Raw genomic sequence first — 26,725 nt, forward strand, 5'->3', positions numbered from 1 at the left:
AGAAGTTTGACGAGTCATACTATTCCAGGCACCTAAAGCCATAAAAATCGCTTGGGAGCCAGGTATTAGTCACTGTAAATGAAAATGTAACTAATAAACGGCTGTTGTAGTGCTACTACCTTAATTAGCCAGACAGCGCCACCATGTGGCAGACTTTCATAAGCACTGATGCTGGCAATTAGGTGCAGGTGTCGAGCACCGGAAAACACTGACTCAAATTGAGCACTACGGTTTCCAATGTGGGCCTGGCCGAGGAACAGGGACTGTGCTTGAGGAAACAGAGTAGTGGAGGTGCTCCTGGGATCAATCGGGGCAGCCACATGTGCTGCATCATGGCGGCCTGGGCAGCCGCCTACCTGCAATCTAGCTTGATCAGTCATCAATATGGAAAGTACAAGTATATAAACAGCAACATTTTATGGTAAGAATGGTTTGCAGGAGAGTTGGCTACTTAAGCATGCTCCAAATCAATTAGCTAGCAGAAGAGCAAGACACATGCAACCTTAACAATAAAGAACAAATTACAGGAGTCTGCTTGTGCCCGTGCCTGTGCCTGTGCACAAAGTGTGTTTGGCGCTTACCCAGTTTCTACATGGTGTGTGGTCTATGCTCGATTGCAATCTACTGTGAGTAGTGACTGTGGATGTGTGCAGATGAGTGGCTGGTGCACACTCTGTAGAGGCTAAGCAGCTCAGTGCCAGAATGAGCACACATGTGGGAAGCTTTCAAAACAGTAATCTGTGAGCTACGCATATCAAAACACAACAGGGTGCTCCGCTTGTTCAGAACCTACATGCACACTCTTCAAAAGAAATCAAAGAACTTGGGGAGTCCTGGGGCACTGTACTTGAAATACCACCAAATATATGTAGGTGAGAAGAAAAAAGATCACTAAATATAAAGAAGTAGCGTCCATTCAAGTGAATTGCCTGGGGAAATTAGCAGAGGTACATAGGTATGGAGAAGGTGAAGGTGAATGTTCGGGGAAGTCACCAGCAAACCTGCTCAAGACGCCCTGTGCTGCTAATGATGTCCCTCACATCCAAGATGAAGATGCTAACACCAGTTTAGAAGCAGAGGAGTATTCATAAAGTCTCTGTTCATATTATGCCAACCTGTACCTCACCAAAGCAAACTCAACCACTACCCAGTCGACTGATTATTTATTTGACAGTGTGCTGGCCTGGTTAAATCACTCGCGAAGGGAGTATCTAGGTCAGTCATTCACAACGGAGGAAATTGTTGTGGTAAGTCTACCGACCAGCAAAGTTCCGGGCCCCGGGATCATTAACATAATTTTACAGAGTTTGCTGAAATATTAACCCCCACATGTTATAGCTGAAGAATTGTATGCGAAATGATCTCTTCACCCCACCATGCAAGAGGCTCGTCTTATTGCATTTTTTTAAGGGATAAGCCCTGAAAATTTGATTTGCGTAGATATCTTTTGTTTCTTAGTTATGATGTTAAAATGCTTCCTAAGCTCTTTGCAAAATAATTTCTCCCACTTCTCCCTGACCTGGTGCTAATTGTTCAGGCCAGTTTTAGGACGCTTCACATTACACAACTTATGTACATCATTCGCACTGCTCCAGCAGGTCAACCCAGAAACTGCAGTGCAGCTGCAGTGTTCTTGGATGCCACAAGGGCATTTAAATCTGTGGAGTATTCATACCTGTTCGACATACTACAAAGGATGGAATTCCCCTTCTTCTTTGTGAAATACCTACATTCCTTTACACAAATCCCAATGCGTGGGTCAAAAAAATGCTTTGGCCCCTGCACCAATATTGATTCAAAGAGGCACTAGGGAGGGCTTCTCACTATTCCCTATTTTATTTGTCCTCATACTGGAACCTCTCGCTGCTAAACGTCGTCAGTACTATACCACACAAGCCATAAAATACACGTCACACTAAATACTGATTTGCCTTTATGCTGATGTCATGACTCTCTACATACTGGATCCATGGAAATCATTGGATTTGACGGTTTATTGGGGATTACCTTAAAGTGGACCAAGTCGCTCATTTTCCCTCTGATACTCTTAGCCTGATTCATAAAGGTAAACTTACACTTTTATAAGACCTATCTTTCTATGTGCAGAGACTTCACACTCATAAAGATACAACTCGTAAAATCCTTTGTGAATAGAACAAATCGTAAACTTACACATAAGAGTAAGTGTTAGACCTGGCACCTTGGCGTGAGTTTCCCTTCCACTTTTTGATGGTGTGCCTCGACTGTTTTGCTGGTGTTGTCCGCTCAGGGCACTGCGCCACGGCTAATCCGTGCCGCAGTGCAAGTGCTCCCGAGGTAAAGTGTACCTGTAATTGATGTCCATGATTGGTTTATTGGATTCACTGTCAGTCCCCAGTAAAGTGCACCAGGGGTGCCAGGGCTTGTGAATGCCAATGCTGCTGGTGGGCTTGCAGCGCTGGTTGCGCCACCCACGGAAGCGGCCTTGTAAAGTGTGTCTAGGGCCTGCCACCGCAGACCCTGTGCGCGGTCCGGGACCGTCGCGCTGACTGCGCAAGTGCCCCCACTTGCCAGTCCCTAAACCTTCCCTTACCTACATATTAGCCACCCCTCTGGTAGGCCCAAGGGCAGGGTGCATTGTAGGCATAAGGTAAGACATGCCCTGGTGTGTGTGGCATGTCTTAGTAGTGAATTACAGCCCTTGTCGTTTTTCACTATTGAAGGCTACCTGCTCTCCATAGGCCAGAATGGGCTGCCGGGATCACGCCAACGCTGTGACCCCAGTGGACTCAGAGAGCATGGTAGAAGTGTCAAGTTTAGTATGCCTGAACTCAGGATGATAAAATACTTCTTGTAGTCAAGTCTATTTTAATATCCTGGGTTTGTAAATACTACTTTTAGAAAGTTAGTATTTACTGACCTGACCATCTCAGTCCGCCTCTGCTGTGTGTGTGTGTTCTGCCCAGCGACAGTAGGAGCAGGGTGGGGGGATCCCCAGAGACAGGTTGGCTGCCAGGTGGTGGGTAGAGAGATTACACCTGGATGGGTGGGAGGAGTACACCTTGACTCTTGAATAGCCCTGTGCTCTGCCACCACAAAGCCGGCGCCGCCCCCTGTGGGGCGGCTGATGTCTCTGCCCTGCTGCTGAAAGGAAAGAGCAGAGTCACCATAACAAAGTGCTCCAGAACTGGACTGAGCCAGGCCTAGGCCCCCTAGCGCTAAAGAACAAAAGAATCATGGTATAAAAGTAGGAGCCTGGCTCCTAAGAAATCAGAATCCTGTTTACCACAAAGAACCTCTGCCCGACTAGAAGGAGAAGAAGACGCCGGAGGAGCTGGCCTGCTGCTTGCCTTGCTGAGAAAGGAGAGGAAGAGACTTACTGAAAAGACTTTGCTACTTTGTGCTTGAACATTCTCCAAGGGCTTGATCTGAGCTTGCCCCCTGAACTGAACCCCAGGACCAGTGGGTTCTCTGTGCTTCTTGCTCGTCCTCCAATTCGAGCCGTGTGTGCATCCCGCTGGAAAAGAGACTGCGCCCCTCATCGCCACTCCTAGGGCCGTGACACTCAGAAGCTCGCCTGCCTCCAACCCGTGAGAGCCCCGCTCCGTCCCGAGCCGCTCTCTGTTCCCGGGCCAGGCCGCCTGCATCCCTGTCACCGCCTGCCATTGGAGTGCGCTGAACGCGCTATCACCCCTCCTGCCGGAAGCCGTCCGACGACTGTGATCTACGCCGGGTCATCCAGCTGCACTGACTGTGCCCTGTGACCCCGCTTCGCTATCCCCGGACATCTCTGGCCACGCCGCCCCCGCTGTGGAGACCCTCCCGCACCGCCGTGCTAAAGGGTCACTGGCCGCGCCTGCCTACGTGCCCACACCTGCTGATTGAGGACCCAAGAACACGTCTGAAGCTGAGAGTCGCACCGACCTGTGCCGACTCTCCACATCACGGAAGAGGTTCCAGTATCGGGCTCGGGGCCCGCAACGCCTTGTTTCCCCGTTCGCAGGAGTCGATCTCTGTGAGTACTGGAACCACAAGTAACATTTGCAAGAGACTACAAAGTATCCATTTGAAGCTACGAACAAGAACATTTGCCTGCTGTATAACCTGGTGGCATAGCGAAAACGTTATTGGTCTTGTGATAAGTCTGCTGAGATATATATACCTTATTTTTACATAAAGAATCGTATTTTTATATATATCCAAGCCTGGTGTCCGTTTCTGGGGGGATTGATGTATTTACTGTGTGTACGATTGTAAGTGCTTAACCAACAACGCCTGAGGAATCGCCTTGGCTGCTCACGCCACGCACCTAGAGGGTGAGCAAGGGTCATTCGCGAGGGGTTATCCTGCGCCCTGACGTGGAGGAGAGGGTTCCTGCTTGACACAAGGGCAACCTTGCGCCAACCAGAGATCCCCGACTCTAACAGTAAGTTTACGTTTGTGAATCAGGCCCCTACTACTCCCAACTTTGTGCTGGATTTCCCGCGTGAAAGTGTGGTGATCCAGTCAAGTATCTGTGCAAATTGTTACATCTGAATATATGTGGAAAGAAAGAAATTTCCCCTGGATATAAAGATTAACACCAACACTTACACTTATTCTCGTATCATTCTTAGCAAGCATATACCTTTGTTTAGATCAACAAGAAATATTATAACCATAACATTAAAAACAGGCCCCAAATCAAGATATAACATTTACAAATTATTATTAAAAACAAGAGAACAAGAGGAAAACAACTCTGAAGATCAGAGTGTACAATAAAATCACATCAGTAAATATTCATGCAAAGCGTAAAATTAATGAACATGGTTCAATTTATATACAGTGAATTAAAATACGGCGACAAAATAACAAGAAAAATACAATAACATATATACCAAACTACAAACGGAAACCCTATTTGCACAGTTCTATATCCTGTTGCCCAAATTGATCCAACACATTGTATTCAAACAGAAAACCTGGTGGGATTTCTATTCCTATCCAAGAAATTCCTGTAAGTGGATTCTTAAAAAACTGGCGTCGACGCGTTTCGGTGTTTCTAGAAATGATTAAAAAGGCCACCTTCTTCAGGACTCAACACATATATGGGATTTACTCCTCCACACATCAGATTTTTATCGTGACAACGGATATTTGTCACGCAACTGCAGGCAGCAGATAACTGGCCTCTATTTCCAAATTTCTACATGCGTAAATAGGCGTAGAAATATAATGGTCTGTCTCTCCCAGTGTTAAATGCACCTCTAATGTGGCTAGTAGATTGTCCTCTAGATGTTGCACTGCCTTCTATTTGGCAGTTATTTCCAGCTTTCCTGCCATAGTATGTCCATAAAATATGAATTGGTCGAAACGGTTATCTCACAGTGAGAGGTATTATCAGATCCAATAGTTTTATTGCATGTGTCTGTGGGGTTCTTTTCACTGATTTATTCGTACCCTCTCGATGTTTTATTTTCTTTACATCGCCCAAAAGGGTCAGGTAGTTGCATTTCCTTTCAATATCGGCGTCACTCCATCCGTATCCGGATTATTAGGCATTCGTTTTTGGAGATGCCTTAGATTCACAGATTCCTGTAAGTTAAGGGGGGCCCCCTGCAAGGTACACGGAGGGGCCCTCGCTCCGGATTTAATCCGGAGCTCTCAGGCCTGAGTGCGGTGCTGAGGGGGCCCCCTGCAGCTGCGGGCCTCCCACACCGCGGGTGCTGCGAGTGCCTGTGTAATGCCCCTGGGGAACACCCAAAGCGACATCCATTGCACGCCCCTTTGCCGCAGAAAACGGTGTTGCAGAGGGCCAATTTACAAGACTGTGTTCAGCCACGAAATGTGGCTTAGCACAGTCTTGTAAATATGGGCTAGAATAGCACACCACTGGAGTGTCAAAAAAAGTGATGCTTCGGTGGCCCTGGGAGCTTGTAGAGTTACCACTAACTAATCTGAGAACCGAAAGCAATAGAGCAATCGGAAAGACTGAATAATATATCTTGGGGTGATATATATCAAAATGGGAGGTGTATAGACATAAACAGATTTACAGCCTTTCCCAATTGCACAAACACTAAACGCTTTTTTATGTTATCGGATGAATGCCGCATGCATCAAAAGCAAATACTCGGTTTCCTGCTGGAACCCCCTTGCTTCCAAGCTGCTGGAAACACTGTTAAATGATAAATAACCCAAAAGACTGGTAGCGCTCCTTTACACCTCGATACATCTAGAGCCCCCCACGTAAATCTCAAGATCAAAAAATACATTGGAAAACATAGTACAGATGTCGCCCCCTAATGTGAAATGGAAATATTGCTGCTCCCAGACAGCTCTATTTGACAACTAGCAGCAGAATCCACATTAAACACGTTCGATGTCTGCATATGTTGTACCACCAGGGCTTTAAGTGGTCAGGGGCCTTCTGGGTCTCAGACCCAGTCGTAATTTATTACAGACATTGAAATGGGTCCCCATTAGGCCCTATATGCAGGTTCTAAATTGTACTGGTAAAAACACTGACAATTTGTAAACAATCTAACAAACATTAAGGTAATAAATAGGTCAGTGATTTCGTTCCTATTTACGTTTTACTTAATCTTGCATTTGAGTGTTTCCAGGATATTGTGTTTTTTTTATTTTTTTTTTAAAACCTTTATTTTAGATCAGTGACACAGCTATTCAGCCGACAACCCAGAGGTACGGCAGCTTTAGAGATTCAACACATGCTTGCGTCCACATATCACTGACAGGAGAGCCAAAGGTTCTATTTTGCATAAACATAAATACAACCCTAAACACAAGCAAGGCGAAAGGTACTGTAAACACCAAGAGAGGTTCCCATCAGGGGGGACGAGCCCCATCACGTCCAACAGTCACAGGTCTATAGAAGGGAAAGGAGGGAAAGGCACAAACTCTAGAAACGATCACATATCAGCGGGAAAGTCAAAGCCGGAAAAAGACTAAGGGGAAAGTTGCTCCTCAGGCGGATCCGGGTCGGGGGGGAGGCATATGTCCCCTCTGTACTGGTTCCATGGCCCCCACACAGCGTGCCATTTCCGAGGGCGCCCTCGAGCACAATACACTGTCTTCTCCCTAAACATGCTCCAGTCCATGTTTTCCATCCACGCTGTCAATGTGGGCGGCCTATTGGAGCCCCACAGCCGAGCGATATCGCGCTTGGCTACCATATTCCCCAGGGTCACCCACTGAGTCTGTGCCGCGTTGTGGTCAGTAGGACTCCAAACATTCAGGAGACAACATCGCGCCTCAGGCTGCATAACAAATCCTGTCACCTCCCCCATCACCTCGTGGACTTGCCTCCAGAACTCCATAATCGCACCGCATTCCCAAATAATATGGAGGAAGGTACCCACCATACCACAGCCTCTCTTACATAAGCCCTCCTCAGAGAAACCCATGTGGACCAACCTGGGCCCCGTCACATAAACCCTATGGAGTATTTTAAGCTGCACCAGCCGCAGGCGCGCGGGGATAGCGACCTCTTTGGGAGAAGAAACTGCGTACTGCCAATCCTCATCATCTAGTTCAAGGCCGTCCCTGGTCCATTGAGCGCGCAACCCTAGGAGAAGATCCGCCCGAACATTTATAAGTTTCTTATAAATGAGCGAAATCGTGCTCTCTGGCATGTGACCATCCAGGATCCGATCCTCCAACGGAGAGGACTCGGGCACCTTCTCCCCCTCCACAAGGACTGACCGCAAGGCGTGGCGCACTTGAGCATAACGGAAGAACTCGGTGCTCCCCAGCTCGTATTCCTTCTGCAGCTCCTCGAACGACTTTATCTTACCCTTAACCAAAAGGTCACCAACCCTAGATATGCCGATCAAGTCCCATTTCTCGAACCCTTTTGTGCGCCAAAGCTTCCCCAGAATCTCGGAGTCAAACAGAGGGGTGGCAAGGGTAAGTTTACCCCTCCAGCCCAGCGAGTCCGTCGCCACCTTCCACACATGGACGGCCACTCTGGTGGGCCCCGTGAGGGTGAGGTCCAATGATTTCGAATACAACGCTTTATGGTAATTACCCCCACGGAGCAGCCAGCGGTCCATGGCGAAGCCAGGGCTCAGCGCCGGACCATAGACACCATGGTTAATCGCACTCAACTGGGTGGCCCAGTAATAACGTAGAATGTCTGGAAGCGCGATACCACCGTTGTACCACGGAAGCGTCAACTTAGCGACTGCGATACGCGGACGCCCGTCCCATAAGAGCGCGCGCTGGTGGCTTTCGATCTCACGGAAATAGCTGGCCGGGACCAGGTCAAGAGTATTCTGCAGGGCGTAGAGGAAACGGGGAAGGGACATCATTTTAAACAGTGCAGCGCGGCCAAGGAGGGAGAGTGCCAATCGCCGCCAGCCCGCCACGTCCCGCCGCAGGCGCGCCAAGGGAGGGAGCAAGTTCCTCTCGTAGCGCAAGATGGGGTCGGTGGAGATATAGATCCCCAAATACAAAAAGCCCTGCTGGGCTATCTGGATCGAACAGTTACGCGGGACAGGCGGGACATCCCCACACAGGACATACAAGTGTGACTTCCCCCAATTAATGACTAGGCCCGAGTTTCTACCGAAAGATGTCAAGACGTCACAAACCACTATCAGAGATTTCTTAGGCGAGGCAAGATATTACAGAATGTCGTCAGCGTAGAGTGAAATACGGTCTTCGTGGTCAGGCGACCAGCGAATCCCACGTATATCCGGGTGCCACCGAATCCACGCCGCCAACGGCTCAAGAGCAAGGGCAAACAGCAACGGCGACAGGGGGCAACCCTGCCGGGTGCCTCTCCCGAGCTCGAACGGTGCCGACGCCTGCCCGTTCACCACGACGCTTGCGAGAGGCCCCTCATAGAGCAGCCTCACCCATCCCACGAATCCAGGCCCGAAGCCAAATTTGGCCAGCACCGCCCACAAGTATGCCCACTCTCCGTGTCAAAGGCCATCGTGGCGTCGAGGGACGCCACAATAGCCGGCTCTCGCATCCTACCCGTCCTGGAAATCACTCCATGGAGGCGTCGAAGGTTTAGTGCAGTATTTCGGTGCGGGATAAAGCCCGACTGATCCGGGTGGATCAAGTCGCCAAGTACCCGGACCAGGCGGTTCGCGAGAATCTTGGCAAGGATTTTCGGCTCGGCATTGAGGAGCGAGATCGGCCGATAGGAACCACACCTATTCCGTGGCTTTCCGTCTTTATGTATTACCACAATCGTCGCCAGCCGTTGATCGAGCGGAAGAAACCCGTTCTCCCGCGCCTCCACGAACATGGCGGTCAAGTGAGGAGCCAACTTATCCGGACAAAGCTTGTACAGCTCTATCGGCAGACCATTTGGGCCCGAAGCCTTGCCGGAGCGCAACGCACGGATAGCACCTGCCACTTCGTCTACAGTGATATCACCATCGAGGCCCTCCCTATCTATGGCGGAAAGGCAGGGCAGAGCGATGTCACGCAGAAGATCACACGAGTCCTCAGTCGGTCTATCCGAGACCGAGGCGTATACCGTACGAAAGTAGTCCGAGAAACACCGGACTATACCGTCGGGATCAGTGACAACCTCTCCCCCATCCGTCAACAACTCCGGCACCACACGATTAACACGCTCCTTTTTGTCCAGCCATGCCAGCAACTTCCCGGCCTTATCACGAACCTCATACAACCGCCCCTGCTGCTCCCTGTGGAGGGTCTTGGCGGCACTAGTCACCAGGTCCCTATACTCCAATTGCTTCAGGCTCAAGTTGTGCAGTGTGGACGTCTCGATATCCCCCTCCAAGGCCAACTCTAAAGCCGCTATCTCGTCCTCCACTTGTATCACCTCGGCGTCTCTCCGCCGCTTGGCGGCCACTACCAAGGACAAGGCTTCTCCTCTCAGTACAGCCTTAGAAGCTTCCCACAAGGACACCGCGGAGTCAACTGAGCCCTGATTTTCTCGAAAATAGTGGTCAACTGTCTTCAGCAACGCGCTGCGCAGCTTGGGGTCCCGAAAGTACCAGGGGTTAATGGGAGCCACCCTGCCCCCCGCCACCCGGCCTATGTCCAGACGTGCCCACACCAGTGAATGATCTGATATGCCCCGTGCCATGTGCCTAACCTCAGTTACCAAAGAGGCGTGTGCCGCCAGAGTGAGCAGATAATCAATCCGGGAGAGACTCCCGTGGGCCCCGGAATGGAAGGTGTATTGTTGCTGAGTGGGGTGCCGCAGCCTCCAACAATCTACCAGGCCGAAAGTATCAATAAAGTCGGGAAGCCACTTCTGAGCCCCCCCGGTGTCTCTGGGCGGGTACCTATCTAGCATTCCAGAACCAACCGCATTGAAGTCTCCTCCCACCACTAGCATCCCTTCGGGGAGTTCCAACAAGGCCTTGCCCAGATCCGCAAACGTGGAGGCCTGCAGGGCAGGAGGGACATAAACAGAAACCAAAACCAACGTCCTGCCCTCCCACCTCCCCGACACGGCCACAAAGCGCCCCCTATCATCAGCAATGGTGGAGTCGACCTCAAATGGTAGGGAAGCTCTGACAAGTATGCCCGCACCCCTGGATCCCGAGGAAAACCCCGAGTGAGCAATGAATTTGTAGCCCTTTCTGTTGAGTGCATAACACATATTCCCTATAAGGTGGGTCTCCTGCAAGAGGACCACATCTGGCAAGGTCAGTTTCAAAAATTGCAGGACTATACCCCGTTTTATACGATCCCCTAAGCCATTAACATTCCAGCTGAGTACGTTTAAGCCCCTATCCCCCATCCCTGAACACAAAGAGACCTCCCCCCCCCAGAGAACCACAATCGGACAATTCTGACAGTCATTACTACGCCTTGCAAGAAAAAACAACAACCCCAAACAACCACCCCAACATCCTGAAACCCCCCCCACCCTGCACCCCTGCGTCAGCTTACAAAGCCCCCCCAACTTGCAGTGTGCCTGTCGCCCTACCAAAAACAAATCTACAAAAAGCACCCCAAGGGAGGAAAGAGCCCCTATCTTCCCCCCGCCGCCCTCCCATTACTGCAATAAGGTGCGAGTCACTGTCCAGGGCTGAATCGAAGCAGGCCAGCACCGAAGGTATCACTTCTGTCCATCCCGGTCGCCTTCCACCCCATCCACGCTGTCCCGGACGGGCTGCCGCCGAGGGAGTGCATCCAACCAGTCCCCTGCCATGTCCGGCGATTCGAAGAAGAAAGTCCGATCCTCATATACCACACGCAGCTTAGCAGGGAAAAGCATAGCATACTTCAGGTCCATGTCCCTAAGCCGCCGCTTCACCCCCAGGAAACTTTGCCTCTGTTTCTGAACCATCTGGGTGAAATCAGGGTAAAAGCTCACAGAGGCATTTTGAAAAGGCACCGGGCCTGTCACCCTCGATGCTTGCAGGATAGCATCGAGGGCGACAATCGGCCGCGGGGGGCTCCCACCTTAGGCCGTCCGCCAGGCACTCGATGAGCCCGCTCCACCGCGAAAAACTTGCCGAGGCCCTTTGGCGCAAGATGATTCACCACCAAATCCTCGACGAGGAGGTCCACGGAGAGCTCCTCTGAAGTCTCCGGGACCCCAATAATGCGCACATTATTGCGCCGGGCCCGACCTTCAAAGTCCTCGAGCCGGCGGGCGGAGAGGTCATTCGCGGTTCGTAGCTTGCGGACCTCAGCCTGGAGTTCCGAGACATCGTCCGCGAGGCCAGCAGTCTTGAGGTCCAGGGACTTGACCCGCTCATTGGTTTTTCCCAGGTCTGCGCGAATCAAGTTGACATCGACCAAAATCATGTCCACCTTGTGCGCCAGGGTCTCGAACTGTCGCCCGATCGAAGATTGCATCCCATCTATCGCCCCCTTGATATCTTGCAAGGATAACTCCGAGGCTGGGGATGAATCGGCCTTCTGTGCTTCCAGCGACTGTCCTGATCCACCAGGCGACCCCTTCTGCTGGGCATAACGATCCATATTGTTGGATTGGATATAGGCTCCCCGCCTGGTAGTCTTAGACTTCGACCTGTCTGCCTCCGATTTGGTCGACATCTCGGACAGCAGGACGGTCAATCGCAAGAGGACGTCCCGCACTCAGGTAGAGGAGACAGGGACGACTAGTTCTTCAACAGCCAGTCAGGACCGGGTGGAAGTCAGAGGATCTGTATGACACACTCCCAACCCGGAGCAAACAAATGGCGAGAAAGCGAAAGTGAAAGTGCAGCGACATCCGTCTGTCAGTTCACACCTCCCAAGGCCGCTGTTGTTCAATTAGTGGCCGGGCATCCTGCCAACGCAAGCCCCTGGCATCCTCCGGAGGTAGGCCGCAATCTTCCGCCGTGCACAACTTCGGTCCCCGGTGGGCGATCTTGGCCCGGACAACGTCAATCGCCCCAGCTGTGACTCATCTGCAGGATTCCGTGCATGAAAATCAGGATTTAGGACAGGATAATTGCCGGAGGGCGCGAGGGTAGCGGGAGCTCAAGGCTCACGCGGCCATCTTGGTCAAGCGCTAGGCTCCTCCTCTTGAATTTTTTTAATGCTGCATATTACTCTTGTATAGTGAATACTTTGAACTCAGTCATCTCGGGGGTGTTTATAACGGCCACTAGTGAGAGCCATGGAGATGAGACTGAAAGCAGTGTGAGTTTCTCACAGTGCCTGTCAGTGGGTCTAAAAAGTGTTCAGCATACATGGTCATCCAATCGTTGGCATCTCTGTAGGCCCAAAGGCAACCATTGATAAAGCCAATACTCCTGGCTGGTTTTACATGCATGTTAATTATTGTGTTATATATTTGGATGCAGTAACAGAAAGCTCAGAGAGAAACCAAACTACCGTTCGGGTAGCAAACAATGGAAATCACAGAACTTTAATTTGCATTCTAAGCTATGCCATAGACCACACCCCTTTTAGAGCACCCCCCTTCATTTTTTCATTACAGTTAAAGCCCTGCATTGGCCTCTGGTCTGGATGACAGGCTTAACCTCTCAAACTCACTGCTTTGGAAACGGAATTCCTGCATTTTGCCTGAAGCTGCTCCCCCATATACCCCTTCTAGAGGTGTGTAGGGAGCTCTCTTTCAGTAATAATGGGGAAGACTATAGCAGTAGATCCTAAATTAGTCGTGCTCGACTGGATGCGATCAATTCAAAAATGCTACAGTAGTTATGTTGGGTAAAGGAGATTGCTTTACATTTTACAGAATTCATCCATAAGAAATGTAAACATCAAAATTGCAAAGAAAAAGCAGCTGAAACAAACCAAGAGCCAATGGTAAATGCAGAGTCATGAATCTTTTACTTTCTCAAAAAGACTTCAGATAATTCATATGGCTGTTTTGGGCTTCGAAAAACAATTTTCTGAAGTGGCAGTATTCTGAAGTGGCAATATTCTGAAGCGACATTAGTGATCAAGTGACATTGGTGAATGGGTGCTTTATATACACAGGTGAAGACAGGACAACGTTATATATACAAAACTTAAAAAAGAGGACGTATTCCTTTAATGAGGCCAGTATACTAGTAAATCAATGTCTCTATAGGGGTATCAATGTCTATTATAATTTCAGCTTAGAGACTCGAAGGGACTGGCTCGATATTGATCATCTACGTTTCGACCCTGAAATAAGCGCAGCTAGTGGGGTGTCATGGTGGGTCTTCTTCAGGACAGAAAAACAGCCTATGGAGTAATTAATTCAAATGTGTCAGACATGTTTCAGCGAGAAGCATCAAAAATATTTTTGACAAGGGTACCTAAGCGAAGGTACCCACCAAGTGGGTTGTCAAAAATCAAGTCGCACAGCCTGTTGGAAACTAGTAGCATTGGCCCGCCTGTTGCCAAAGAGACAAGTATCAAAACATCGGGGTAGAGGTAGAGCACCAACACAAGAAATTTAGTTGGCGTACTTGGGTTATAAGCAGATTTGCAGCCACCTTCCTAGCCCAAAAGATACAATGTGCCCGCTACACAGCAACTTTTTAAAACAAAACATTAACGTCTTGATTGCTTTGCAGTATATGCTGGTGGAGCTAGACCCAATAACCGCTTTCCTGCTCGTATGCGAGGTGCGTCTTGCATAGAGTGTAGTTTATGTTCTCATTCTTAATCAAAGAGCCATAATATTTTCCATGTACATTTGATAATGTCCTTGGTGAGTTTATGCCGAAACCCCTTTGGATTATAATGACCGACATGTTATGTGCTTATGTTCAACTTCATTTTATATGTATATGCGGATATTTTGTTCATCTGGGTAAATTTCAATAACAAAAAACATACTATCCCTCTGATTAGCTGTAATATAGCACAAAGAACCCTACAGCCAGCAAAACCAGACAGAGAAAAAGAGGTATACCATGACAAAAAAGATGTCCTTTCTTACTTCATTAAATGCAATTTACTTGTACAAGACTGTTAGCTGATGTAAATTCAGTTCAATTTCTTTATTCAGTGCTTAAAACCATAAAAGACACAATCAATTTAAAATCAACCAAACTGAGTCAAACGAATATTTCCAAATAGCAAATATCAATCTACATTCATCATTTACTAGAACGATAACACAGCAATGTCACCAGCTTCAATTACATTTCTACACACATAATTAATAAAAAAAAAATACAATGAAGGTAAACCATTTTTCATTATTAAAAGGGCGGCAGTTCATCTAATTCATAATAAAGTGTCATTAATCCCTGTTCAATGGGCCGGCCCCCTTTACATAGTCCCAATTAGAAAGCAATCTACGTTAAAATATATAAATTAATTTGTTACCATTTGTTAAAAGATCAATTTCGCTCTGGTAAATCGTTTTCCTCCCATTAACGGAGAAATATTCATTTGTCGACGAACTCTAAAGTGCTCACAAAACAATACTAAGTGCATGTTGTCTTGAGCTGAGAAGGAGTCACAACTGCGTGGACCTAAGTTTTCAACTCTATTCCACCCACAAGGTTCAGCCAGAAGGAAGGGCAATAGGTTTAATCTAAATTTAGTACACATAATTCGTGGGGATGGTTTGTAACCACTGTGAGGTGTGGTTGAGTGGACACTGAGGATATCAGCGTAACATAAGCCACACATCTCCCACATTTCTCTCTTTTCTTGTGCTAGGGACATGTAGTGTGCTTTAGCCCATTGTAAGTCAGCATGAATGATACTTTCAGGAAACATTAACAGATCTTGGTGTCCTAGTTCTGTGAATGAGGACTTAATGTACCTTAACCATGGAATACCGCCACCCCTGTCTGGGCTCATACAGTCCTTCAGTATGGCCCGATTAAGCCCCAGCTCTGTGTTTAACCAAACCAAAATCCATCTAAGCAAGGGACGCATGCCAAGCAGATCTGATATGTATCCTCCCCCTAGTTCTTCATGGAATTACAAGAAAGGGTAGAATGGGGCACAGCTAATACATTTATTGTTTATTACTTGTGGGTCTCAGCGGCATCTTTATACCCCCATATATCACTGCTATAACTCACCATAAAAAATGCATTTGTGAGATAAATTTTAATCAGAGCCTCAATTGGTTTCGTGCCAAAATAACCGTGGTCTCACCCACCACAGAAGCTTAAATGTTGTGGATAACCTCCCATCTATGTCCTATCTCACCACAGCTGTTAGATCCTTATGTAAATCTTGTAAAACCTTGACTGTTTTTCTATCAACATTCATGTTAAGAAGGAGTATCCATAATTTACTTCTGTTAACTCGATCAGCCTTGGCCTGATCTAAAACCATATTGCAGGTCCGATGTATATTATTTTCTTCCATACAAGTGGCTAACCTAGAAAGGATGACTCGCCCCATAACCTTGATTGCAGAGTCAATAAGCGGTATTGACTTATAGCATCCGGGCTATCCCTCTGCTGTTTTTAGGTCGAGCATTCAATACCTCTAGTATATACTTTAGTATATTCTCATATACATTAGTATATACTTATATGTGTATGTACTTTGTTGGCTCTGGAGATCAGCCCTAGGACTTGTCTGCTCCCGCTTAGGGACTTGTTTTCTGTTCAACTACCTCTATTTCACTGTCTTGATAGAGAACGACCAGTAGAGGTCAGTAAAATACCAGAAATTGCTTTCTGCTGAGAGACTTTCTTTAAAAAAAAATTCTGGCAACTGCCTCTATTTAACTTTCTTGATAGAAAACGACCAGCCAAGGTCAGTAAAATACCAGAATCACTTTAGCATTCTCTAGATTCCAGTCCATAGAAATTGTCTTCCACAAGCACCCGTAGACAATAATATTTTTTTCAAATCTTGTATTTTCAGTGATATATCCACCAAAGGCCCTGATTTTATATTAAAAACAGAGTTTTGGACTATACCATTTCCAGCTGAAAGGCAATATTTCTCTCCATGTGTTCCCATACCTTGCGTGTCACGCAGTTTGATGCTTACTTTCCCTCCATGTTAAAGAACAGTAGACGTTTCAGCCCCCAGGCTAATATGCTGCATAGCTAAATACATATAAGGTCCCAAAGGTGAGACCGATTACATTCCAAATGCTTGTTTAAAGACAGGCACAATAACAGATCTAGACCATGATACAGGAATACCCACCTTGCATGCAGCATTCAGAATATTTGTTAAAATTTTGCAAAGGGAATTAGCTGTTTCCTGCGGCCCAACAATATTATAACGTTTAATAAAATTGGACCATGTTGGACCTGATTTCTTATTTCCTAGGCCAGCTATATTCCAGATCTGGGACTTAATAAGTGTATTTGATTTCTCTCCCACAGTAGAACATTTCCAACTGAGCTTCCATCTCCTGCAGAGGTGATAGAGCTCTGCCGGAAACATTCAATCAATCATTACTATGGAGTGAACTAAGGGTCTCAAACCTGTTTGATAACTGCAAGGATGTGGCCTGCTGGTTTGGGCAACTCCCTAACTTCTTCTTATGATTGCTCCATTAAATTCAGCTAGCAGTGGATAGAAGTAACCTAATTGGAATAACTTAACCTTTTTAATCCTAGACAGTGAAGAATTACTGATGGACTTGCTGCATAAGACGTCCATTTATCATATAAACCTCCGAAAGCACTGCTGAGTAATGTTTCCACTTTCTGATAACGGTCGGTCATAAAAGGTTCCATATTCTTCTGTGAAAGTGTCTGTGGCCGATAAAAGTCAGTGTTCAAGTCATCAGTGTCTGATTCCACATTTTCCAAAGTGGCATTACTGTCCTTACTAGGACTAGCTTTCAAGTTGGATGATCTCTTTTTTGCTCCCAAATACTTATTTTTTCTTTTTCCTTGCCAGTTGATCCAAATCAGGGGGGAAGTACCTAGATTATGATGAACCTCTTCCCCCGTGACAACCGATAAATATTCTGGGGTGGGGGTTGGGGGGGCTTCTACAGTTCTCTTGGTTAACACACCTGCCTCATCAACACGGCTCCCGTCTTTCGGTTGAGTAATGGTGGAAAATACATGCAAATCACTCCGTAGCCCCAGTTCTTCTTCTTCTCAAAGAATTTCGGGGCATATTATCAAGGACCTTATCTAAGCAGAGATAATGTTTTCGCCCTATTTACAAGGCAGTGCTAACATGCATTAGCGCATGTTAGCAGCCTTTTTACCGACGCCTCGCTTTGCATCTCTAATGAGATGCAAAGTGGGCGTTTCCCACTAACACAACACAGTAATCAAGGAGTTACAGCACTACTCCCTATCAACAAGCTGGCCCAGGACACCAATACCGACGTTAGACTCCACGCTAACCGCGGATAACGCCGGTAGCTAACGTCTGCTAAGAAGCAGACTTAGCTATACATATTATGGGAGGTGGATTCTATGGCTGAATTCACATCACCCTATTAGCAAGGTTTGCCTTATCGCTTCCGTTGTATCACCAGATTTCCAGCGATGTGCGCGGATTTCACCGCTATCGGCGGATTTAATATCGCTGTGGAGATATGCGCTGTAAATGAAAGGATATCTCGGCGATTAAATCCGGCGATAGCCGGCTTTATGCTAATCCGAGCTAAACCCGCTCAGTGATGTTTATCGCTATTCTTTGTTGATATGCCCCTTCTTTGTTTAAAGCCCCAACCCAGAAGTGTTGAATGAAAATATGGAAGAATCTTTCTGTGGCCCCTTGGAGACAACATGGCCAGAGGGGCAAAGGGATTTTTACCTACTCATCTTGACTATACTCTGACGGGTTCCACAGTAATTAGAGGGTGGCCCAACCAGCCTCTTGTGGACTCTGACGGGTGCAGATGAGCCTGCTCTTGAACCGGTCTTCGCACGCTGCAGGAGATGAAATGCGCTTAAAAGTGCTGTGGCTGAGAAAGAAGGGTTCAATGCCTCTGCCCCCCACACCTGTGCCAGGAGTTTCTGGTGTGCAGGAGAATGACGATTCTCCAATTATTATGTAGAGAGAATCTTGATTTCATTAAAGACATTCGGAGGCTAGCATTATGCAAATACTTTTATTTGCTGCCCAACATGCAGCCCTTTAAAGAATGTTATTACATCATAAACAAAAGAACATTAACAACATAACAAGTAGGTAGTCCCGGTAACGCTCATCCTCTTGGACTGCAATGACACAGCGACGTGAACTTGAGACTCCAGAAAAACCGATTAGTCTTTGGTATCTGAGAGGAAACAAGCAAAATTGAGTAGTAACAAGGGAATAAATCCCTAGATAGATTTAAACCAAAAAACGTAACATTTTAAGTACGTAACATTTTAAATACCAAATGCATAAGTATTAAACAGCCCAAGCCTCTCAGGGAGAGGAGGGTGGGATAATGCTAGCCTCCGAATGTCTTTAATGAAATCAAGATTCTCTCTGCATAATAATTGGAGAATCGTCATTTCATTACAAGACCGGAGGCTATCATTATGCATGTTCAAAGCCATGTAGAGCTACACTGCTAACATGCTCAATTGGTCTCAAGTAAAACTTAGAGAAAGTACTTGCGTTAGACCAATCTGCTGCTTTAAGTATTTTGGGTAGGGAACCTCCCCACCAAAATACTTTGCTAGCCATAGCGCCTCTGGAAGAGTGAGCTCCAAACCTAGACAGATCCACTCCAGCCTCCTGCATGATAGAGCGTATCCACCTAGATAGGGAAGCTGACGAGACAGGTTTAAAAGGTTTAACATATGATAAAAGAAGTTGGTCGGACCCAGCAGGCCTGAAGGGAGAAATTTTGTTATCATAACATTTCATACAATTAACAACACATAGTTTTTCACATTCCTGAAAGGTAGGGTAGAAGATGGATTCCGACATAGTTTTTGTTCTTTTCCAAATATCAAAATGAACGCCTTCACAGGAGTAAAACCTATTTGAAACCTCCAGTGCTCTAATATCAGAAACCCTTCTAAAGGAAATCAGGCATAAGAGAGTAGCTAGTTTCATAGATAATCTTTTAAGGGATAGAGAACTATTACAAGGCCATGAGATGAAAAGATTAAAAATAAGGTTAACGTCCCAAAGGGATTGATAACGAGCCTTGGGAGGTCTTCTTAAACGGATGCCCTTCATAACCCTTTTAATAAGAGAGTTACTACCAATTGCAAGATTGTTAATAAGAGAATGACCAGATGAAATTGCAGATCTATAGCAATTGATGGTTCTAAAGGAGAGACCTAGGTCAAAAAGATAAGCAAGGTAATTAGCTATATGTTGGAGAGGGCAGTGAACGGGATCCAGATCCCTTTCCAGGCACCAACTAGACCATTTTCCCCAAATGCCTTTGTATCTTTTCCTGGTACCTGGAGCCCAAGAGTCTTCCAGTAAACTTTTAGCTTCTCCCGAAAGGTCAGGATATCTTTCTGAATTCCTGATATCCTCCAAACAAGAAGGTTCATCTTCCCTTCGAGAACTAAAGGATGTTCTTCTCCGTCTGGGCCCAAAAGAAGGTTCGGGGATGAAGGAATTAAACGAGGGAAATCCACTGCCAATTCCATTACACCTGGAAACCAAACCTGAGACCTCCAAAAGGGAGTTATCAGGATGATAGAGCACGGTTCGAGTCTGACCTTCCACAAGAGTCTCTGTATCATTGAAAAGGGGGAAAAAGCGTAAGCTCTGATCCCACTCCAAACTTGGACGAAGGCATCTATACCCGAGGCATGTGGGTCTGGCCTCCAACTGAAGTACCTCTGTACTTGGTGGGTTAGCCTGCTGGCAAACAGATCTAAATGAATTGGACCCCAAAGCTTCTGGATCATAGAGAAAATCTCGGGGTTTAATTTCCAATCGCTCGAATCGTAAAGGAATCGAGAGTTCCAGTCTGCCCCCAAATTTTCTGAACCGGGAATGAATTCCGCTCTCAATGTTATTTTCTGATTCCAACAGAAATACCAAATTCGTTTGGCAATGTCTGAGAGATTCTTCGATTTTGCCCCACCAAGGCGATTTATATAGGAGACAGCTGAGAAGTTGTCTAAGCGGATAAGAGTATTTGAGTTTTTTAGCTTCTCCTTGAAGCTCATCAGAGCATTCAGAGCTGCTAACAATTCTAACGAGTTTATGTGGAGGGATCGTTCTTCCATGGACCATCTCCCTCCAGACTCTAGGTTGTTTAGGCGAGCACCCCAACCGCGATTGCTCGCATCCGATTCTAGAGTAAAATCTGGAACATTGCCGAAAATAGCTTTCCCGTTCCAAGATTGGAGATTTTTTAGCCACCAATGAAGGTCCTCCTTCGCGTCTTCCGAAAGAGGAAGAGAGTCCTCGTACCAAAGGCCTTTCCTCAGACCCGAAGCTTTTAGTCTTTGAAGACCCCTGTAGTGAAGAGGACCGGGAGAGATAGCTTGGATAGAAGATGAGAGGAGTCCTAATACTCTGGCTAAATCTTTTAAACGAATATGATCCTTGGAGAGGGTTAGAGCAACTTGTTTTTTTATTTTGGTCACTTTCTTGTGAGGGAGAATCAGGTTTGACCTGATGGTATTCACATTGAAACCTAGGAATTCTAATTCTTGAGATGGGATCAGTATAGATTTCTCCAAATTTACAATGAATCCCAGATCTTGGAGGAGAGTCATGGTCATTTTTAAATGTTTCAGAATCTCTATTTTGTCTTGAGACATAATGAGGATATCGTCCAGATAGATTATTAATCGGATTCCTCTCTCTCTGAGGTGGCTGACAACAGGACGAAGCACCTTGGTGAAACACCAAGGGGCTGAAGAAAGACCGAAGGGAAGACATTGGAACTCGAAGAGATTTCCTTTCCAGGTGAATCTGAGGTATTTCCAAAAATCCTCGTGCATAGGGATGGTAAAATAAGCATCCTTCAGATCCAGCTTTACCAACCAATCCTTTTCTTGTAAAATATCTCTCAGAAGGTGGATACCTTCCATTTTGAAATGTCTGTAAGTTAGAAATTGGTTTAAAGATTTTAAGTTTATGACGGGACGCCAACCCTTGTCCTTCTTTTTCACAAGGAAAATAGTGCTTAGGAAACTTTTTGACATTTCTGAAAGCGGGATCTTTAAAATTGCTCCTTTTTTAACATTTGTTGGACTTCTGACTCTATTAAATTCGAATTCTCTTTGTCCAGAATAATCTCTTTGGGAAACCTTTCTTGGAAAGGATCTAGAAAGAAATCTATTTTGAACCCGGTCACGGTCTCTAGAACCCATGGGTCTTTGGTGATTCGGAACCAATTTTGAACAAAATACTTCAGTCTTCCTGCTACTTGACAAGGAATGGAAAAAGTTTGACTTACCTTGGAAAGACTGGTTTGAGAAATTCGACCTTCCGCCACGGGCTCTTGAACCCCTTCCTCTTTGGGGGTAGAAGTTGGAGCGTGATCCTCTGTAGGGGCGACTGTCTCTTGATTCGTGGGGAAAGAATGGGGACTTGTAGTAGCCGCGGCTGGCAGGTAATCCCCTTCTGCCAGCCCTTCCAAAAAGAGGACGTCCACCAAAGACTCTACGGATATTAGATTGGGCTCTACTAAAAGCGTTGAAGGTGGCCACGTATTTACCCAGGGATTTAAAGAAGTTGTCACCAAATAAAAAACCTTTGGTGTCGCCCAAATCTTCTTTATAAGAAAGGTCGGCCAGTTTAGGGTTCATTCTGAGAAGAACTGCTTTTCTTCGTTCGTAATAAGGTTGGCGTTGGCATTGCCGATAAGGCATATTGCGCGTTGCGCCCAGCCTCTTAAAAGATCAGAATTAATAGAAGTATTATTAGCTCTTGCCTGTTCGGTCATATCCAAGATTTTTGATATTGGACCCATGGTGTCCAGAAGCTTGTCTTGAGCTTGTTTCAGGCATCTCTCAATTCCCTTTCTAGGGTCTCTTCCCGATTTAAAGAGGAAGGAGATTAGGTCTGGATCGAGGTTAGGTGTAGAACAAATTTTATCCTCCGTTGAGGGTCTGGGACATTCATTTCTCAACAAATTTTGTGTATTAATATCAAGAGGTTTTCTTACCCATTTAGAAATATACTTCCCTACGTGGTCCATAGGCCACCATTCAGTACTTCGAGGGTGGCGAATGGTAGTAGGATTAAACATCTCCTCCCCGCGTGGGTCTTTAACGCTGAGGGAGGATGTTGAGGCTTTGTCTAAGTCCTCATCCAGATTTTCAGGGGTATCTCTTGGGTCAAAGACAAACTCATCAAAGTCCTCAAATTCTGTTGATTCATCATAAAAATCTTTAAAATAATCTTTTGTCCCGTAAAGGGTACCGCTTTCTATCATGCCGCTATGGGCACCCATTCTCTCTGTCTCAAGGAATTGAGGTTTATCTATTGTGTCGCTATGGGCACCGAAATCTTTTGTAGCGTGAGAGCTACCGTATCTTTTGGCATTGATAGATGCCTGCGAAATATGCTTTCTTTTCTGGGAAGCTTTTCCCTTAGTTTGAGTCCCAGAGGTGGAAGGCGATTCTTCATCCGAGAGAGAGAAATAGATCTCCTCAGGAGGGGAAGGCCTTTTCCTTTTAAGGAGAGCAGCATCCACTGCTTCCTTAATTGATAATTTAAATTCTTTATCTAAAAACCTCTTAAGGTTATCATCCAGACCTTCTTGAATAGGAATATGAGAAGGATTTCCATCTGAATCCATTGTTAGTAAATAATTAATTAATTAAAGGGAAAAAGACCCCAAGGTAGTCAATGGCTGGTCTCCCAAAAATAGATGAAAAAAATATATGTATTCAGGGCTAAGGGATTCGTAAATAAGGTGATGTTCAGTTGAATTAAGATGTTTGATTTGAAAATAGGCCTCTAGATGGCAGTATTGCACAAGCAAACCTCGCGTCGAAGATCGGCTCCGAAATAGACCAGAAGCTGTCAAGACGAGCTCGTTATTTTCAGTTAGGGGACCGGAAGAGGTAGGCGCGCGAGGCGGAGACGCTACGAAGAGACGTACTCCGTGTTGGGGGAAGACGCGTGAGGAGACGCGTTGGCTGGAGACTGCTCCATGCTCGGGGAAGGCGCGTGAGGAGACGCGTTGGTTAGATCGAGAGCGATGGCAACGGAGCGAGGATGCGCTCCCGTGTCTCGAGGTCTAAGATGTAACGAGACACGGGAGAGCGCGTTTGGCAACTCGGTAACCCTCAAAATGGTGAGAGGTTTAAATATATATAACCCATGACCTCGAAGGCATAAAAGGCGAATAATTCGGTGTTTCCAAAGGGTACAGTGCTAAATAGCAAAAGTTAACAGTCCGCTAAAGTAAATATACGAGGAACACGTGTCGGTGTATGCCAAAAGGGAAAGGAGGTCAGAAAAGGGGGTTAAATCCGCCGTAAATTGGCAGATAACGTTAAAGATAAAAGATAACATCATACAGTCTAAAATAAACGAAAAAACATCATACAAAACATAGTTATGAGTAGTCTTACTCTATACCAAGTATATAAGTCGAAAACACAGTGAAAATATTAGAGTATTTTACCAATAAATCATTGACAATAAAGGCTAGAGTAAAGAAGGTACTTAGCTGTGTCAGGGCAGCAGACAAAAGAGGATGAGCGTTACCGGGACTACCTACTTGTTATGTTGTTAATGTTCTTTTGTTTATGATGTAATAACATTCTTTAAAGGGCTGCATGTTGGGCAGCAAATAAAAGTATTTGCATAATGATAGCCTCCGGTCAATCCTGGGACATGAAGTCCTGAAATGGTGGTACCCCACGTCGCGGGAGATGAAATGCGCTTAAGGTCGCTGCAGCCGAGAGAGGAGGGCTCAATGCCTCCCCCCTCTCATACCTGTGGCAGGAGTGTCCAGTGTGTAGGAGAATCCTGGGACACGAAGTCCCAAAGTATGGCCCATGGCAATGTACTTTCATTCAGCTGGCTTTCTGATTTCAGAGGCGAAAGGGGCCTACGGTGATTTCAGTGTCAAAACTTAAAACCATTTTAGGAACTGCTATATAATTTTGCTCCTCACCTTGACTTTGGCTGAATGAACTTGAGTCTCCTATAGTTTTTTCCAGCAGTACAAAGTGCTCAAGGGGGTTTGGGGAGGGTAATTGTGTAAAAATGGGTTTCCTAGGAAGTGTTAAGTCAGCCTTTGGGTAAGGCGTTTTGCTAGCATACATACTGAATTTTGCCCTTTTAGGACTGTAAGGCCTCGATTACGAGTATCTTCTTAAATTACGGTCCCTGCGCAAAAATGTTTCTTTATGCAGGGACATGATTACATGTGGTGTCATAAAGTTTCAACACCTAAAATTTTACACCAGTTGAATCTAGAAGGTTAAGGATTCCGAAACTTAAAGGGTGGAAAATATCTGCAGAATAGTGGGACCTGAATGAACATTTTGATGCCCCATTTTTAGGTACAAACTTGCATTTGGCGCTATTTTTCTCATTTGGCGAATTCCAAATCCTACTTTCATCAGACACAATATCCAAATTCTCTCTGGCACTCTTAATGTAGTGTTCTTTTTGTAGAATTTGTGCACTGTATGTTCTTTGTAGATGCTACCATAACATGATATTTTCTGCTACAGGTCGTCCAAGATGGTGGCATCAAGGTCCTGGCTGCTGATCAAGCACTTTGACGGCTTTCCTAAACAGACTGATTTTAAACTGGTGGAGAGAAAGCTCCCGGAGATAAAAAATGGAGGTGAGTAAAATGATAAAATCGCTGCCTTTGGCAGGGTTGGCCTCCTCCATTTCCTTCCTCCTATTTGACGTAGTAAGTTTGAGCCTTCAGGGTCCAGCGAGATTCCTTAGAAACAACAGTTCTATTGCTGCAGAAGCATTTCATACATGAGGTGCAGAACAATATGGTGTGTGGTGGCCAATGAGACTCAGTTATAGAAACCACAATGTGATTGTAGTGCGTATGTCATTGGCTATTAATAGACAGCACTCCAAGGACCTATTGCAAACGCAAGAAAATATGCATTTTGTGCATGTGCAATTCCATTGGAAAATTGATGCATAACCAAATTGAGAGGCATATGTATAAACATACACACACGCGCACCCGCACACACATACACACACATACACACTGTTGTGTGAGGCAGATGCAAGTACAGCTTCCAAACAGCCCTCATTCACTGAAAGATTTGCTGGAATTTGTGCCTGAGGCTAGCTCCCTCCCTCTGGTAGACCAGAGCAGCACAGGGGAAACCCGAATGAAGGCACACAGTTTGAAAATGCCCGTTTCAGATGAAAATGCCCCCATTCAGCATTATAAACACCACACTCCGACACTCATAAAAGGTATGTGAGAAAGAACACAGAATTGTATTTCCACCTCTTATGTAGGAGAGGAAATGTAATCATTTGCATTGACGAGTACATACCCTTTAATGTATCTAGACGTCAGAGTGGTTCCTTTGGTGATGTTGGTGCAAGGATGGAAGCCTGCTGACATCAGAGGGTTCAATCACTTTATCCACATTGTTTATCGAGGCCAATGCAGAAGAGAACATTGGGGGGCTTGTCTTAAAACTAGCAAAACCTCAAAAAATGGCCACACTCAAATTTACAAAATTTACATATTCATCTCTGTATGGCTCTTTTCTTCCCTTGGTGAAAAATCAATTTCTATTGACGTGCAAAAGTACCATAACATTCTATTTCTCTACAGTCGAAAAACGACTTTCTCTGTACCTTCTGTAACTATGGTGTGTTTGGAAAATGTTCACACCTCACCAACACACTTTTAGCCTTGTTTTGAGTAGCTGTAAATGTGGTTAAATGTCCAGTGGTAATGCTTGTGTGTGCACCAGAATTATAACATCGTGGAAGCTTATTGCATTTCCACTTGCTACACTCCTGCCCTTCTCATCAGTAATTGATGTCCCACACCTTATCCCAAACATACCATTGGCAAAACTCTGAGATGTCGGCATGTTCTCCTCCATTCTAGGGACATCCTGCATTTGTAAGTCATTCAATCAATCAATCAATCAATCAATCAATCAGTCAGGGTTGGTAAAGTGCAACTACTCACCTGCGTGGGTCTCAAGGTGCTGGGGGGGAAAGTGGGGGCGGCTCCTTTGAGTTCTGGGGTCGGCTCCTTTGAGTGCTGGGGTCATCCAAATAGCCAGGTCTTGAGATCCTCCCTGAACTGGAGCAGTGTTAGTGCCTTGCCGGAGGGGGAGGTAATTCCAGGCCTTGGCTGTGAGGTAGGAGACAAATTTTCCTCCCTTTCCGGTCTTCTAGATGCGTGGAACGGTGGACAGAGAGAGGTCGGCTGATCGGAGATGTCTTTTGGGTGCGTGGCAGGAGTGGCGGTTGTTCAGGTATGTTGGCCTGGTGTTGTGCAGGCCTTGTATGTGTGGGAGAGGAGTATGAAGTTTAAATACCAAATACATATTTGAAT

At 46.1% G+C, this 26,725-nt stretch overlaps 1 protein-coding gene across 2 annotated transcripts in view; it reads left to right on the forward strand.

The window, feature by feature from the left end:
- The window catches only part of LOC146862126 (prostaglandin reductase 1-like), a 291,511-nt gene that overhangs the window by 80,362 nt on the left and 184,424 nt on the right, over window positions 1-26,725 (forward strand). For both annotated transcript variants that reach the window (XM_085641315.1, XM_085641316.1), the window contains one exon: window positions 24,894-25,009. In XM_085641315.1, the coding sequence (XP_085497441.1) occupies window positions 24,894-25,009 (116 nt within the window). The remainder of the gene's footprint in view (window positions 1-24,893; window positions 25,010-26,725) is intronic.

The sequence above is a fragment of the Triturus cristatus genome, chromosome 2_2, assembly GCF_964204655.1.
Source record: "Triturus cristatus chromosome 2_2, aTriCri1.1, whole genome shotgun sequence".
Taxonomy (NCBI): Eukaryota; Metazoa; Chordata; class Amphibia; order Caudata; family Salamandridae; genus Triturus; species Triturus cristatus.